At 43.5% G+C, this 16,682-nt stretch overlaps 1 protein-coding gene across 5 annotated transcripts in view; it reads right to left on the minus strand.

Moving 5' to 3' along the window:
* The window catches only part of LOC133771587 (protein CutA homolog), a 39,866-nt gene that overhangs the window by 14,039 nt on the left and 9,145 nt on the right, over positions 1-16,682 (minus strand). For 3 of the 5 annotated variants that reach the window (XM_062207670.1, XM_062207671.1, XM_062207668.1), the window contains exons 3-5: positions 12,172-12,231; positions 2,071-2,116; positions 1,755-1,804 (exon numbers count right to left, since the gene is read on the minus strand). In XM_062207670.1, coding sequence (XP_062063654.1) covers positions 1,755-1,804; positions 2,071-2,116; positions 12,172-12,231 — 156 coding nt within the window. Of the gene's footprint in view, positions 1-1,754; positions 1,805-2,070; positions 2,117-3,567; positions 3,638-12,171; positions 12,232-16,682 lie in introns of all 5 variants that reach the window. The other 2 variants (XR_009867592.1, XM_062207669.1) reach the window with 2 other exon arrangements.

Genomic DNA, 16,682 nt, shown 5'->3' on the forward strand with positions numbered 1-16,682 from the left:
AAGCACGGAAAGTATTAGTATTTTGCATGCACTTTGGGTACAACTAGCTAGTGGGAGGGCCACGTTTTGACACAGGTCAAGTTCTGAATCCTGAAACTGTCCTTCATCAGTTAAACCGTAATCTCTTGACGGTGATGGTTCTACCAAAAGTGCTTCCTTCCCTCACCTCTGATGAAGTGGTGATATGAGGGCCTTTTCTACAGCCCTTATTTCACAGAATCCTAGTTCTCAAAGATGTGACAGGAAGAGGTTTTATCATCCAGATAGGTGGTTCACATCCTTGGCCACATGTCAGAATCAACTTGGGGTACTTTTTTAGTACCATACTCAGTCTCCACCACAGCTGACTTAAGTCAGAATCTGTGTGGTGGGACCTATGTTGGTTTGTTAGAATCACTTGGTGATATTTTCCAACACTTAGCCAGCACTGAGAACCACTGGTTCTGACCAGTGCTCCTCAATAGTTGATGTGTACAGGAATCAACTGAAGTTTGATTCCAGTGCAATGAGGAGATTCTACAGTTCAAGCAAGCTCCCAAGTGATGCCAATTCCACCAGCCGCTGAATGATAAGGGGTTAGACCAGTGGTTTTCAGAGTGAAGTTCAATGGCCTTTAGCAATCTCTGAGACTCTTCATGGGGTCCACTGGTCAAAACTATTTCCATAATAATTCTAATTTGTTACTTATGTTTTTATTGTGTTGACATCTGCACTGATGATATGCAAAGATGAGTAAAACTGCAGGCACCTGAACATGAGCCAAGACAGAGGCACCAACCCGTATTCACTGCCACTGATTCTTCACCACCACACTTCCATTGTTAAAGTCAGTTCCACTTAACATTTTGATCAAGTGACACAAGTTGCTATTTTTATTAAACTGCAACCCTTGAATATACGTCTTTTTAACATTCTGTGTGATAAAATGAGAAACAGATAGCAAGCATTTCTGCTCTATACCTAGGTTCAATGGTTGGTGTAAGCCTGTCTGATTGAGTCACAAACTAAACTGGACACTTCTCAGGAAGCACTAGTTTGCTTTCAGCCTGAATGACCACAATTTGTTACTTTACAAAATCATGATTAGGCAGGCTTTGGTATTAGGTAGATATTTCCCCAAACACAACAAAGTGAGTGTGTTGCTCAAGTGATGATACTCTACATCAGCTACTGTCAATGAGAAAATTCCTGTTTTTAAGCAAAAACTGAAATTCTGGGAAATTTGAATTTATCACCATGAGCTTAAAATTATACCAATATTTAAAGATGCTTCTGAGGAGAGCCAATTGTCTTATTAAGATAGAATTGGCAAAAGTGTCAATACTACCATCCTTCTATTTTATAGAAAATATGATTACTTTCCATTAAAATACACTATCTATGTATAATATACAAGAGGTTTATTTTAAATGAATTAAAAATATTCTTTAAATTTCTCAGCTCTAATGTCTAAAACAGTAAATATTAATATAAACCACAAATAAAGTTCCTTAGGATCTCAATCTTTAGACATGTAAAGAGGTCCTAAGACCAATATTTAGAAACCCACTGTTTTAAACTATCTAACCTCTAACCTACGACTCCCACTTTATAGATGGAGAATCTGAGGCTCACAGAGGGACAAGGACTTGTTCAGAGGCACATGGAGGTTGGTGGTGAGACTCCTGGTCTCCACTTCGCAAGCTAATTCACTTAGTAGCCAGTACATCCCGGCTGGCCCAGTGGTAAACACAAACAAAGAGATGCTGCCTTACCTGACGTAGCTGGACAGCATGAAAACCTTGGAAGTCTTTGTCTTTATTAACTGGAAAAGAAGAAAACACAATGATTGCTTTTAGAACCTCAGGCCCCAGCTCTGCCACTGCTCATTCATCTGGCCATTTAGGAGACAGCACTCCTTCCAGGCCACCAGGCCCTGTCACTAGCTCACAACTGACCTAGACCATCTTACATGGGGGAAAGACTCTGAATCACTTGAGTTTGGCAAATTTTTAATTGCAATTTCAGAAAAATGCCTTGGTCTCATTCATTCCCCTCTCATTCCCTCACTCTTCCCCCAGTCTCACTCACCAACAGGATCTCAGTGGCTTCTTCTATTTCTCCCTTCCAGAAGTACCTGGAGTAGAGAACAACATCAAATTATGATACTTACAACAGGAGCCTACTGAAGTGTCACCTGGCCCAAGTAGGAGAAACTTTTTAAAATCTTCCCAAGCCCATATAAAGAAGTCTCGAGTTGGCCAGAACTCCAGAGGTCATCTAGTCCAACCATTTTTGACGTGTGCATCTAGTATCTGCTGGAATGCTCCTGGAGGTGGGAGGCTCACCACTTCAAGAAGTCCATCTAACTTAAATGGTTTCATAAGAGACTTTGTGTGTGTGTGTGTGGTGTGCTCACACCTGCCACCTGGCTGTTTTCCCCAACTGGCCACATGAAATAGCACCACAAGTCAGCCTTGTTGAAACTCCCAAGTCTTCTCACCTTCAAACTGGACATCTCCAGCCCTTTGAATGCCGACAGCATCCAGGCCTTTTGCACTCCCATTACTTTTATCACTGACTCTTAAAGTTGACTGCCCATGTACCCATTGGTAAATAAAAAAAAATTCAGAAGCCTTCATGGGAAAAGTGAGCCTCATTAAATAGCCAAATTTTTAGAAGTGAAAAGTCATTGACAAGTACAGAAATGTCACTTGGAGGATTCCAAGATGGCAGAATAGGGAGGGAGCTTACTGTTCTAGTCTATGAGAAGAGAGTTTTAAAAAAAAGAGGAGAGTATGCAATCTCAAAGAAGTGTTAGGGAGAAAACTGCAGAGGAAACTCCACGCAAATTAGAGGGACACTGTGGATCTAAGTGGAGGGTGTGGATGCTCACAACTCAGGACCCCAGCAGCCAGGAGCTTCAGCACTAGCTTTGGAGAGTGAAGTGACACCAGATGGCAGCAGCTCAAGCCACTGGCGATAAAGCTGTCAGAAGAGCCTGGTGTGAGTCTAGCTTGGAGTCCTATGGGGGACAGTAAACCTGCCAACCTAGAGGGGAAAAAAAGGGGGGCACATTTCTCTCTCCCTAACCACCTCGCACTGGTGTCCTGAAACTAGCCAAGGGAGGGCAGGTGCCATTTTGGACACATGTAATAGCTGTGCCAGTTCATCTCCACGTGCCCAGCAAGCAGCCAAGAGGAGATGCCTGAATCTGGATGGGAGAATTAACAGGGGGCTGGGTGCTCATGATTGTGGGAGCATTGTGTGCTGGGACTGTGAGAACAGTGGCTGTGTGGGAGGGCCCAGGTTATAGCTGGGTGTTTGGGCAGTCACTGTGGGTGGCTCTACACGCTCAGGACTCTGATTCCCTGGTGAGGAGGGTCATTGCTGTAAGATCTGTGCTCACATCAAGGACTGCGCAGATCCTTTGTGTGGTTCTTGTGGCAGCATGGATGAATGTTGTACCCACTGGGGCTAGCACCCAGGCATTGGTCTCCTTCAGGGAGAGGAGGTGAATGGGAGCCTACACCGACAGAGCTGATCAAATCTTCTCTGATTAAAAAAATAAAAATAAAAGAGACCTACCATGCCCAACTTCAGTATCACCTTGAACAGAGCTCCTTGGCCACACCCAGCACACGCCTCTATGTATTCACTGAAAGAACAGATACCCCACTAAGCCACAGAGACACAGTCCAAAAATAAAAGCTACCACAAGGAGAAAAAGAAAAAAAAAACCCAACCAGTATTTCCACAAAAGCCTAGAAATAAATGCAGCAATTCAAGAAACAAGAATAAGGAAGACAACATGATACCCTCAAAGGAACACAAAACACTTCAATACTATTATGTAAAGATGAAGACGCTGGAAAAATGCCAGAAACAGATTCAAAAAATTGATCATAGGATTACTTAGAAGTAATCAGAAGCAAATCCATGAACTAAAGAAATCCATACATGACCTGAATGAAAATTTTTCCCATGAAATTGAGATTTTAAAGAGAAATCAAAACAAAGTATTGGAAATGAAGAATTCAATAGATCAAATAAAACATGTGGTGGGAAGCCTTAACAACAGAATCAGTGAGGCATAAAAAAAAATATCTGAGTTAGAAGAAAAATCTCTGGAAATTTTATAGTCAGAACAAAAAAAGAAGAAAAAATTAGAAAACTAAAAAACAGTGTTGGAAATTTATGGGATACTATCAAACAACCCAACAAATGGGTCTTAGGAGTTCTTTAATATGTGGAAAGAGAGAATGGATTAGAAGGCCTTTTTAATGGCTGGCGCCGTGGCTCAATAGGCTAATCCTCCACCTGTGGCGTCGGCACACTGGGTTCTAGTCCCGGTCGGGGCACCGGATTCTGTCCCGGTTGCCCCTCTTCCAGGCCAGCTCTCTGCTATGGCCTGGGAGTGCAGTGGAGGATGGTCCAAGTCCTTGGGCCCTGCACCCGCATGGGAGACCAGGAGAAGCACCTGGCTCCTGGCTTCGGATCAGCATGGTGCACTGGCTGCGGCGGCCATTGGAGGGTGAACCAATGGTAAAGGAAGACCTTCCTCTCTGTCTCTCTCTCTCACTGTCCACTCTGCCTGTAAAAAAAAAAAAAAAGCCTTTTTAGTGAAATAATTACAGAAAATTTCCCTAATTTTGAGAAAGAAAGGGACGTCCAAGTAGAAGAAGCACATAGAGCTCCTAATAGATGTGACAAAAAAAGATCTTCACTACGACACATTGTAGTCAAACTCTCCACAGTAAAACAAAGAAAATATTCTAAAATATGCATGAGAAAAACTGAGATTACTTTCAGAGGAACTCCAATTAGATGCACAGCTGACTTCTCATCAGAAACCCTACAAGCTAGGCGACAATGGCCAGATATAGTCCAAGCCTTAAGAGGAAAAAACTGTCAGCACAGAATACTGTACCCTGTAAAGCTCTCATTTATGAATAAAGGTGAAATAAAGGCCTTCTATAACAAATAGAAATTGAAAGAATTTGTCACCACTCATCTACCCTTACAAAAGATGCTTAGGGATGTGCTACACACAGAAACATGGTTAGTACTGTGAAAGAAAGTGAAGGCATAAACTATCCTAGTAAAAGTACAAAGGAAGACCAAAGTAAACAATCGGAATATTTATGAAAAAAATGGCAGGGCCAAGTCATTACTTATCAAAAGTCACCTTGAATGTAAATGGCATCAACTCTCCAATTAAAAGATACAGACTGGCTGAATGGATTAAAAAACAAAACCCATCTATTTGCTGCCTACAAGAAACACATCTCACCAACAAAGATACAGGAGACTAAAAGTGAAAGGTTGGAAAAAGATACTCCATGCTAGCAGAAACCACAAAAGAGCTGGTGTAGCCATCCTAATACCAGATAAAATAGACTTTAACACAAAAACTGTTAAAAGAGACAAAGAAGTTCTATAGAACTTTTCATACAATAGTTGCAGAATACACATTCTTCCCACCAGTACAGGAACTTTCTCTAGGATATACCACATGATAGGCCATAAAGCAAATCTCAGCAAATTCAAAAAAAGTGAAATCATACAATGCATCTTTTCTGACCACAATAGAATGAAGCTGGAACTCTCTAGAATATATGCAAACACAAGGAGAGGAGACTGAACAACATGCCCCTGAACAAATAGTGGGTCAATGAAGAAATCGAAAGAGAAATAAAAAAATTTCAGATAATGAATGAACATGATAATAAAACGTATCAAAATATATGCAAAAGCAAAAGCAGTGTTAAGAGGAAAGTTTACGGCCAGTGCCACGGCTCACTAAGTTAATCTTCCACCTGCGGCGCCGGCACCCTGGGTTCTAGTCCTGGTGAGGGCACCAGATTCTGTCCAGATTGCTCCTCTTCCTGTCCAGCTCTCTGCTGTGGCCTGGGAGTGCAGTGGAGGATGTCCCAAGTGCTTGGGCCCTGCACCCGCATGGCAGACCAGGAGAAGCACCTGGCTCCTGCCTTCGGATCGGTGCGGTGTGACGGCCACAGCATGCCGCTGGAGCGGCCATTGGGGGGTGAGCCAGTGGAAAAAGGAAGACCTTTCTCTCTGTCTTTCTCACTATCCACTCTGCCTGTCCAAAAAAAAAAAAAAAAGAGGAAAGTTTATAGCAATTGAGGCCTACGTCAAGAAATTAGAAAGGCATCAAATAAATGATTTATCAGTGCATCTCAAGGACCTAGAAAAACAACAGCAAACCAAACCCAAAATTAGGAGAAAAGAAATAATTAAAATTAGAAAATAAATAAAAAGATTGAAACAAAATGATCAGCAAAACAAAGAGCTAGCTTTTTGAAAAAAAAAAATAAACAAAACTGACACACCATTGGCTCAACTAATGAAAAAAAAAAAAAGAGGGAGAAGACCCAAATTAATAAAATTAGAAATTAAAAAGGAAAGGTAACAACAGATGCCACAGAAATTAAAAAATCATCAGAAATTACTACAAAGAGCTATATACCAACAAACCAAGAAACCCAGAAGAAATGGACAGATTCTTGAACATATACAATCTATCTAAATTGAGATATAGAATACCTAAACAGACCAATAACCAAAATGGAAGTTGAATCAGTAATAAAGACCAATAAAACCTTCCCCCCACCCTCCAAAAAAAGCCCAGGACCAGATGGATTTCACTGCTGAATTCTACTAGACATTTAAATAAGAACCAACTTCACTTCTTCTCAAGCTTTTCAAAACAACTGAAAGGGAGGGAATCTTCCCTAAACTCCTTCTATGAAGCCAGCGTCACCTTAAATCCTAAACCTGAAAAAGATACAATAGAGAACTACAAAGAGATACAAAGAGAACTACAGATTAATTTTCTTGATGAACACAGATGCAAAAATCCTCAATAAAATGCTAGTCAAATCCAACAACACATCAGAAAGAATATTCCCCAGACCAAGTGGTATTCAGTGATGGTTCAATATTTGCAAATCCATCAATGTGATACATCACATTAACTAACTGAAGAAAAAAACCATACAATTATCTCAATAGATGACAGAAAGCATTTGATAAAATACAACATTCACTCATGATGAAAACTAAGTAAATTGGATATATAAGGAACATTCCTCTACACAATCAAGGTGATTTATGACAAACCCATGGCTAGCACCCTCTTGGATGGGGAAAAGTTGAAACTATTCCCACTAACATCCAAAACCAGACAAGGATGCCTGCTTGGAATAAATTTAACCAAGGAATTAACCAAGGAATATTTAACCAAGGAAATTTAACTTGGAATAAATTTAACCAAGGATCTCAAAGATCTCTACGATGAAAATTACAAAACATTAAAGAAAGAGAGAAGACAGGGCTGGCGCTGTGGCTTAACAGGCTAATCCTCCGCCTTGCGGCGCCAGCACACCGGGTTCTAGTCCCGGTTGGGGCACCAGATTCTATCCCAGTTGCCTCTCTTCCAGGCCAGCTCTCTGCTGTGGCCCAGGAAGGCAGTGGAGGATGGCCCAAGTGCTTGGGCCCTGTACCCGCATGGGAAACCAGGAGAAGCACCTGGCTCCTGGCTTCGGATCAGCGAGATGCGCTGGCCGCAGCGGCCACTGGAGGGTGAACCAGCAGCAAAAAGGAAGACTTTTCTCTCTGTCTCTCTCTCTCACTGTCCACTCTGCCTGTCAAAAAAAAAAAAAAAAAAAAAAACACAGAAAAATCTTCCATGTTCATGGGTTGGAAGAATCAGTATCATCAAAATGTCCAAACTATCAAAAGCAATTTACAGATTCAATGCAATCAAAATACCAAGGACATTCTTCTCAGGTACAGGGAAAAAAAAAAAAAAAAACTGCTTAAATTCACATGGAAACACAGGAGACCCAGAATAACTAAAGCAATCTTAAACAACAAAAACAAAGCCGGAGGCATCACAATATCAAATTTTAAGACATACTACAGGCAGTTACACTCAAAACACCTTGGTAATGGTACAAAAACAGATGGGTAGACCAATGGAACAGAATAGAAAGACCAGAAATCAACCCATGCATCTACAACTGACTTATCTTTGACAAAGAAATTAAAATCTATACCTGGAGCAAGGACAGTCTCTTCAACAAATGGTGCTGAGAAAACTGGATCTCCACATGCAGAAGTAGGAAGCAAGACCCTTACTTTCCACCTTACAAAAAAATCCACTCGAAACAGATCAAAGACCTCAGTCTATAACCTGAGACCATCAAGTTGATACACAACATTGGGGAAAACCTGCAAGACATTGGCATAGCAAAGACTTCTTGGAAAGGACCCCAGAGACACAGGCAATGACCTATGGTATTACATCAAACTGAGAAGCTTCTACACTGCAAAAGAAACACTCAGCAAACTGATGAGGCAATCAATAGAATGGGAGAAATTATTTACAAACTATGCAACTGATAAAGGATTAATAACCAGAATTTATAAAGAGATCAAGAAACTCAACAACAAAACAAACAACCCAGTTAAGAAATGGGCAAAGGACTTAAACAGGCATTTTTCAAAAGAGGAAATCCAAATGACCAACAGACACATGAAAAAATGCTCAGGATTGGGGCCGGCGTTGTGGCGCGGCAGGTAAATGCCCTGGCCTGGAGCACCAGCACCCCGTATGGGTGCCAGTTTGAGACCGGCTCTACTCCACTTCTGAACCAGCTCTCTGCTATGGCCTGGGAAAGCAGTAGAGGATGGCCCAAGTCCTTGGGCCCCTGCACCCACATGGGAGACCCAGAGAAAGCTCCTGGCTTCAGATCAGTGCAGCTCCGGCTATTGTGGCCAATTGAGGAGTGAACCATTGGATGTAAGACCTCTCTCTCTGCCTCTCCTCTCTCTGTGTAACTCTTTCAAATAAATAAATAAATCTTTAAAAAAAAAAATTGCTCAGGATCACTAGCCAGGGAAATGCAAATCAAAACCACAATGAGGTTTCAACCTGTTAGAATGGCTTTCAAACAGAAATTAATGACAATAAACACTGGCAAGGAAGTGGGGAAAAAGGTACCCTAATCCACTGTTAGTGTGAATGTTAACTGATATAGCCACTGTGGAAGACAGTATGGAGATATCTCAGAAATCTGAATATAGACCTACCATATTACCCAGCCATCCCACTCCTGGGAATTTACCCAAGGGAAATAAATCAGCATATGAAAAGGGTTATCTGTACCCCCATGTTTATTGCACTCAATTCACAATAGCTAAAATATGAAATGAACCCAAATGTCTGTCTACTGAAGACTGGATAAAGCAGTCATGGGATATGTACACCTTGGAATACTAGACAGTGGTTAAAAAAATGAAATCCTATCATTCGCAACAAAATGAATGAAACTGGAAAGCATAATCCACAGTGAAATAAGGCAGTCCCCAAAAGACAAATATCATATGTTCTCCCCGATCTGTGGTAACAGAGCACCTAAAAGGTAATCTATAGAAGTGAAATTGACACTTTGAACAGCCTTTGTCTACTGTGGAGGAACAGTTTTGTTTCTTTCTCTTCCTACTATTTGTTGAACGCTTAGTACAGAGTTAATCTTATGTGTATAAAGTTCATTGAAAATAGATCTTAATAACAAATAAGAATGGGAATAGGAGAGGGAGGAGGCAGAAGGGTGAGAGTGCAGGTACAGTGGGGACAATCACTATGTTCCTGAAGTTGTAGTTATGAAATGCATGAAGTCTATATACCTTAAATAAAAGGTTTCTGAGGGGCCAGCGCTGTGGCGCAGCAGATTAACGCACTGGCCTGAGGCACCGGCATCCCATATCGATTAAGGCCGATTAAGACCCAGCTGCTCCTCTTCTGATCCAGCTCTCTGCTATGGTTTGGGAAAGCAGTAGAGGATGGCCCGGTTCCTTGGGCCCCTGCACCCATGTGGGAGACCTGGAAGAAGCTCCTGGCTCCTGGCTTCGGATCGGCTCAACTCCGGCTGTTGTGGCCAGTTTGGGAGTGAACCTTCGGATGGAAGACCACCCCCCCCCCCCCGCCTCTCCTCTCTCTGTGTAACTCTGCCTTTCAAATAAATAAATAAATCTTTAAAAAAAAAAAAGTTTCTGGGAGGGAAAAAAAAAGTTAGTGACAAAATGTTCAGCAGCGTATGAGAACAGCATCATGGGAAAGGAAAGAAATTTGGCCTGGAAAGATCAGACTGACTCATAGCAAACTGTAGATGATCTAGGCCACTGGCCCTGTTTGCACCACAGAGCTGTGGTAAATGGATCAATTACAAGCAAAGAGGGACACACGAAAGGAACACTAGACTGAAATTCTAGTCCAGTTCCCAAACAGGCTCCCAGACTTGCTGAACATGAATCACCCGTACATCTTTTAAAAAAGTCAGAAACCTGGGCCCTACTCTTAGAGAGACCGAGTAGATCTAGGCTGGAGCTCACAGATTAAAAACATGGCCAAACCCGGGAGCCACAGCTATAGATGGTGTGTACTGTTGAGGGAATGACATCACTAGGGGTAAAGGTAGCTTTTGTCATATAGCACTTTCCTGTTCTGATCTGTAGACAGTATATTATTTCTGTCTTTTTTGGGAGTAGGACTAGGGAGAGAAGGAAAGAGATGAGAAAGGAGATGATCAGAGAGTAAGACGTAAGACAAATTCTACACAGCCAGCGCTGGGAAGCAGAAACATATCTAACAGGAAAATGGTACAGACCAGGCTTCTAAAGTAAAAGTGTCAATGAAGGAAAGTCCGGCAACACCCAGAAACAGCCACTCATGTATGCAGAACTCTGAGTTTTCCAAAGAACTCAAAAGCAATAGAAATTGTTTTCTCCTAAACCCTTTGCTGGCTTGCAAATGAGTATTTGGCTGTTTACTTCTCATTACATAGAAGCCAGAGTACTCAGACTTTCAAACTGTAAATAACCTCAAATTGCAATACAGGTTATTTCTCTCACCGCCATTTATCCCAGATGATTGTTACCTGTTAAAAGTTGTTACTATCGGCCGGCGCCGTGGCTCAACAGGCTAATCCTCTGCCTTGCGGCGCCGGCACACCGGATTCTAGTCCTGGTTGGGGTGCCGGATTCTATCCTGGTTGCCCCTCTTCCAGGCCAGCTCTCTGCTATGGCCCGGGAAGGCAGTGGAGGATGGCCCAAGTGCTTGGGCCCTGCACCCGCATGGGAGACCAGGAGAAGCACCTGGCTCCTGCCTTCGGATCAGCGCAGTGCGCCGGCCGCAGCGGCCATTGGAGGGTGAACCAATGGCAAAAAGGAAGACCTTTCTCTCTGTCTCTCTCTCACTATCCACTCTGCCTGTCAAAAATAAAAAAAAATTTTGGCCGGCGCCGTGGCTCACTAGGCTAATCCTCCCCCTTGCGGCGCCGGCACACCGGGTTCTAGTCCCAGTCGGGGCACTGATCCTGTCCCGGTTGCCCCTCTTCCAGGCCAGCTCTCTGCTGTGGCCAGGGAGTGCAGTAGAGGATGGCCCAAGTGCTTGGGCCCTGCACCCCATGGGAGACCAGGATAAGCACCTGGCTCCTGCCATCAGATCAGCGCGGCGCGCCGGCCGCAGTGCGCTACCGCGGCGGCCATTGGAGGGTGAACCAACGGCAAAGGAAGACCTTTCTCTCTGTCTCTCTCTCACTGTCCACTCTGCCTGTGTAAAAAAAAAAAAAAAAAAGTTATTACTATCACTCCCTTTAGTCTGTTTATATAGCTCTAAATATTAGTCTAGGGAACTCTCTACTGTTACAAATTTAATATTTGCTTAGATACTGCCTCTTGAAGACAAAATCTATTTTTAGAATTTCTGTTCACTGTTACTTTAATTTTTCTTTCTTGCTCACAGACTGACAAATTCTTTGAACATTTTGTTTTTACTACTCTGTATATTAGGAAGGAATGCCTAACATAACTTTCTTGCTAACAACAGGTTAACTAATTTGATCAACAAATGTGCAAAAGAGATTCACTATTTCTAAACTGTAGTTCCCCCATTACCTTCTCTATACAAATCTATTTTTGCTTTTCTTGAATGACATAAACCCACTGATCAATCTCCTCTGACTACAAATCAGTTGTGAACTGCTGATTGACTAAATGCTTTTGAGTTATTCTTTGACAATCCCCCATTGGTTCAGTGCTCTTTCAACTAGCCAGAACCTGACGGTAGCACTCCCACTCCCCACCACTGGCCATGGCAAAACTCACAGCGAAGCAGCTTGGGGCAGGATGTTCACAGAGGCAGCCAGCTTCTTATCCAGTACTGCCCTAAGGAAAAGGGAAAAGGATGGCAGTCACTGGGGAAGACTCCGGATCTCCAGAGAGGACATGGGGGACTGGAATTCAGGAAACCAGAGTCGAGGTAGACAACCAAGTAGACGTCCTGCTGTGGTTTGGGTATCCCTTGTCCCCACATTCATATGTTGGAAACATGGTCCCTCAACTCCTATGTTAATGGTATCTGGGAATGGGGCTTTTAGGTGACTAAAATCAGATGAAGTTCTGAGAATGGGGCCCCATAAGGGCAGCAGTGGCTTCCTAAGAGCTAGCACACTTGCTCCATGTCTCCATGTGATGCAGTGTGTTACAGAGCAAGAAGACACTTACCATGTTAGTGCCATACTCTAGGACTTCCCACCCTGTAGGACTGTAAACTTAATAAACTTTTGTTATCTATGAATTAGCCAGACTGTGACAGACAGTTACAGCAGCAGAAAAAGGACTTAGATATCACCTCATCACCCACCTCCCTCAAACACGCACATTGCAGAACCATCATGCGTTGCCTCTGAAGACAGAGTAGTTTCTAAGTCCTTTTCTGGGTGAAGAGAAATGGAGAAGCAGCTATGGGAAAGCAGTTTTAAGGACAAGCTGAGGCTGCTTGAGAAACAGGGATTAATCAGCAGTGGACTGAAAGAAGACCTGGGGTTGGGTCTGCCATTATGGCACAATGGGTTAGGCTGCGGCTTGAGATACTTGCATCCCGTACGGGTGCCAGGTCAATTCCTGGCTGCTCTGCTTCCAATCCAGCTCCCTGCTAATGTGCCTGGCAAAGCAGTGAAAGATGGCCCAAGTGCTTGGGCCCCTGCACCCATGTAAGAGACTTGGATGCAGTTCTAGGCTCCTGGCTTCAGCCTGGCTCAGTCCCAGATATTGCAGCCACTTGGGGGGTGGTGAATCAGAAAATGAAAGATTAATCTCTCTCTCTCTCTCTCTAACGTTACCTTTCAAATAAAATAAGTAAATCTTAAAAAGAAAAAAGAAGACCTGGGCTCCATTCTCAGCCTACAGTAGGATGGCTGTGTGACCTTAGGCAAGTTTTTTCTTTCCTTTCAGAATGAAGTATTTGAGTATCTACTCTGAGACAGGCGCATCCCCCTCTCCAGCTGACTCTCTGATTCCCCTGCTGAACAAGCACAGGCCTCGGTTAGCCTTTTTCACCATCAAGAACCCCTTTCATTACGCCACCTTCTGCTGTTCACTTTGGAGGTGATTCTGGCTGATCCTCAGTGCTTCTGACCTGCATGTGACCACACATCAGAGTACTTCAGAAAGCTTACGAGAAAAATAGAATTCAAAAGATAAGTTTATTTGAGTATAAAAAAATTGAAATCCAGGTAAAATCTTTTCATAATATGCATTTTTCATGAACTTCTTCAAGACACCTTGCATAACTGATACAATTTCAAACAAAAGCAAAAAAAAAAAAAAAAGCATCATATCCAGCATTTGTTTTGGCAAAAACAGCCTCTTTTTCACCTTTATTATTTTTTTTTTAGGGTTTCTACCACAGCCCTAAGAAGCCAATCATCTCCTTTGCTGACTTCTAACACTTTTTGACACATCCCAGGCTGAAATTCCTGGCAAGATAACCTTTAAAGTTCCATCCAGCTTTCAGTACCATAATCTGAGTCCTGTGCAGAGTGCTGGTGAACACAAACGTGTGTCTGAACTAGTACAGGTGTTGCAGAAACAGAAACACACCAAGTCATCCACACAAGGAGTAAGTGTAGTCAGCCACCCACTTCCAGCCCTCGGAGTCAGGCAGGCCCTCATCAACTTTTCTCAGGTCCCAGAAGGCCATGGGGGCCTGGCCTCAGTTCTTTAAAGTGCTTGGACTCTGACAAACCAATCTTATCCGAGTCCTGATCACTGGTCCCTCCTTTCCTCAGCTGTTGCCAAGAGAACTGACCTACTTTCTCTACCCCAGAGTCCCGGCTGAACAGTGCTCTATTTTAAGGTCCCATGTTAATGTGACATTACCATCATTGTGGTTCATTTGCAAAGTTCCAGGAGCTAAATAAATCCCTGATTGGAGAGAGAGACATACAGCACAAATTTGTTAAAGTAACTGCTCCAGGTGTCACTCAATCATGCAATGAGAAATTGCCTCCTGCTGGATCTGAAGTGGCATGCAAACACAGAGGTGAGTTACACCGCTAGGGAAAATAATCCCACTGCCTCACAGTCCTCTCAGTCTCTCCAGGAGTAAGAAAAAAGGCTGCAATCACTACAGCCTTTTACACCTTGGGTAAAGATTACTGAACCAGGGGCCGGCTCTGTGGCACAGCAGGCAGCTGCCTGCAGCACCGGCTCCCATACGGGCGCCAGTTTGAGACCCAGTTGCTCTACTTCCCATCTAGCTCCCTGCTAATGCACCTGGGAAAGCAACAGAAGATGGTCCAAGTCCTTGGGCCCACTGAACTCACATGGGAGACCCAGATGAAGCTCCTGGCTTTGGTCTGGCTCAGCCCTGGCCATTGCGGCCATTTGGGAAGTGAACCAACACATGGAATCCCTCTCCCTCTCCCTCTCTGTAACTCTGCCTTTCAAATAAGTAAATAAATCTTTAATTTAAAAAAAAGATTACAAAAACTGTGGAGGAAGACTATTATTTGAAAAGCCCCTATGGACAAAAAAGAGAGAGAGAGAAAGAGAAGGAGCACTGGTAACTTTTTTTTTTTTTTTAATTTCAAAGATTTATTTATTTGAAAGAGTTACACAGAGAGGAGAGGCAGAGAGAAAGAGAAAGAGAAAGAGAAAGAGAAAGAGAAAGAGAGAGAAAGAGAAAGAGAAAGAGAAAGAGAAAGAGAGAGGTCTTCTATCCAATGGTTCATACCTCAGTTGGCCACAACAGCTGGAGCTATGCCGATTTGAGCCAGGAGCTTCTTCTGGGTCTCCCACGTGGGTGCAGGAGCCCAAGGACTTGGCCCATCTTCTGTTTTCCCAGGTAATAGCAGAGAGCTGGATCATAAGTAGAGCAGCTGGGTCTAGAACCAGCATCCATATGGGATGTCAGCACTTCAGGCCAGGGCGTTAACCCAGTGCACCACAGTGCTGGCCCCAGTAACTCAGCTTTTTTTTTTTTTTTAATTTTTTTTTAAGATTTATTTATTTATTTGAAAGAGTTAACAGAGAGAGAAGGAGAGGCAGAGAAAGAGAGAGATGTCTTTCATCCGCTGGTTCACTCCCCAATTGGCTGCAATGGCTGGAGCTGCCGCAATCTGAAGCCAGGAGCCACTTCCGGGTTTCCCACACAGGTACAGGGGCCCAAGGACTTGGACCATCTTCTACTGCTTTTCCAGGCCATAGTAGAGAGGTGGATTGGAAGTGGAGCAGCTGGGTCTCGAACCGGTGCCATATGGGATGCTGGCGCTTCAGGCCAGTGCGTTAACCTGCTGCGCCACAGCGCTGGCCTTGGTAACTTAGTTTTAAAGCAGGAACCACCAGAGACTCATGTTTGAGGCACTCAAGCCTAGGGAAGCAGAAGAGAGAAGTACAAAGCTGCTGCTAGAAACTGTAGTGGCTATAGACCAGTGACTCACAGACCAGATACATAGTTTGGCTCTCATGGCATTTAAAATAATTGTGACTCTGTTAATATCATAAATCTCACATTAAAAAAAAACATGGGGATTGGCACTGTGGCGTAGTAGGCTAAACCTCCACCTGTGGCGCCAGCACCCATATGGGATGCTGGCTTGTGTCCAGCTGCTCCACCTCTGATCCAGCTCTCTGCTATGGCCTGGAAAAACATTGAAAGATGGCCCAAGTGCTTGGGCCCCTGTACCCGCGTGGGAGACCCAGAAGAAGCTCCTGGCTTCAGATCAGCCCAGTTCGAGCTGCTGCAGCCATTTGGGGAGTGAACCAGCACACGGAAGACCTTTCTCTCTGTCTCTCCCTCTGTCTGTTACTCTACCTATCAAAGAAATTAAAAAAATCTTTTTTAAAAATATGGATTATCTAACTTCTTTAAAAAAAAATGAGTCTTACCACATTGGGCCTGCAGTCCTGCAAGGCCACACCAAGCTAGAGCTGAGCAGCAGCTGCTCTGTCTAGGCATGCAACCTGCTCTCAGTGAGCACAGCTCCCCCTGCACCCTTTCCTGCCAAGCCCCGGGAAGCACAATGGTAGCCATACACCATCATCCTTGATGCTACACCCTAGCTCACCTGACTCACTGAAATCACCTGCTGCAGGCATTTGTGTTTATGACCTTGGCCAGCCAACTCCCTCTCTTCATATGAGACTGAAGCCCAGAGAGCAAAGGCTTGTCTAAGTCATATCTAGAGGTTGCAACAAAGGAGACTAGAATCCAAGTCTCCTGACTCAACTATGATTTTTACCCAAGCCCCTACAAGAGGCTCTTCTAGTTAAGAATGTGTCAATGAAGAGATCAAAGACTATAGCCAGGAGCCATAAATGAACCACACTTGAAC

The sequence above is a fragment of the Lepus europaeus genome, chromosome 12 (genome assembly GCF_033115175.1).
Source record: "Lepus europaeus isolate LE1 chromosome 12, mLepTim1.pri, whole genome shotgun sequence".
Classification (NCBI taxonomy): Eukaryota; Metazoa; Chordata; class Mammalia; order Lagomorpha; family Leporidae; genus Lepus; species Lepus europaeus.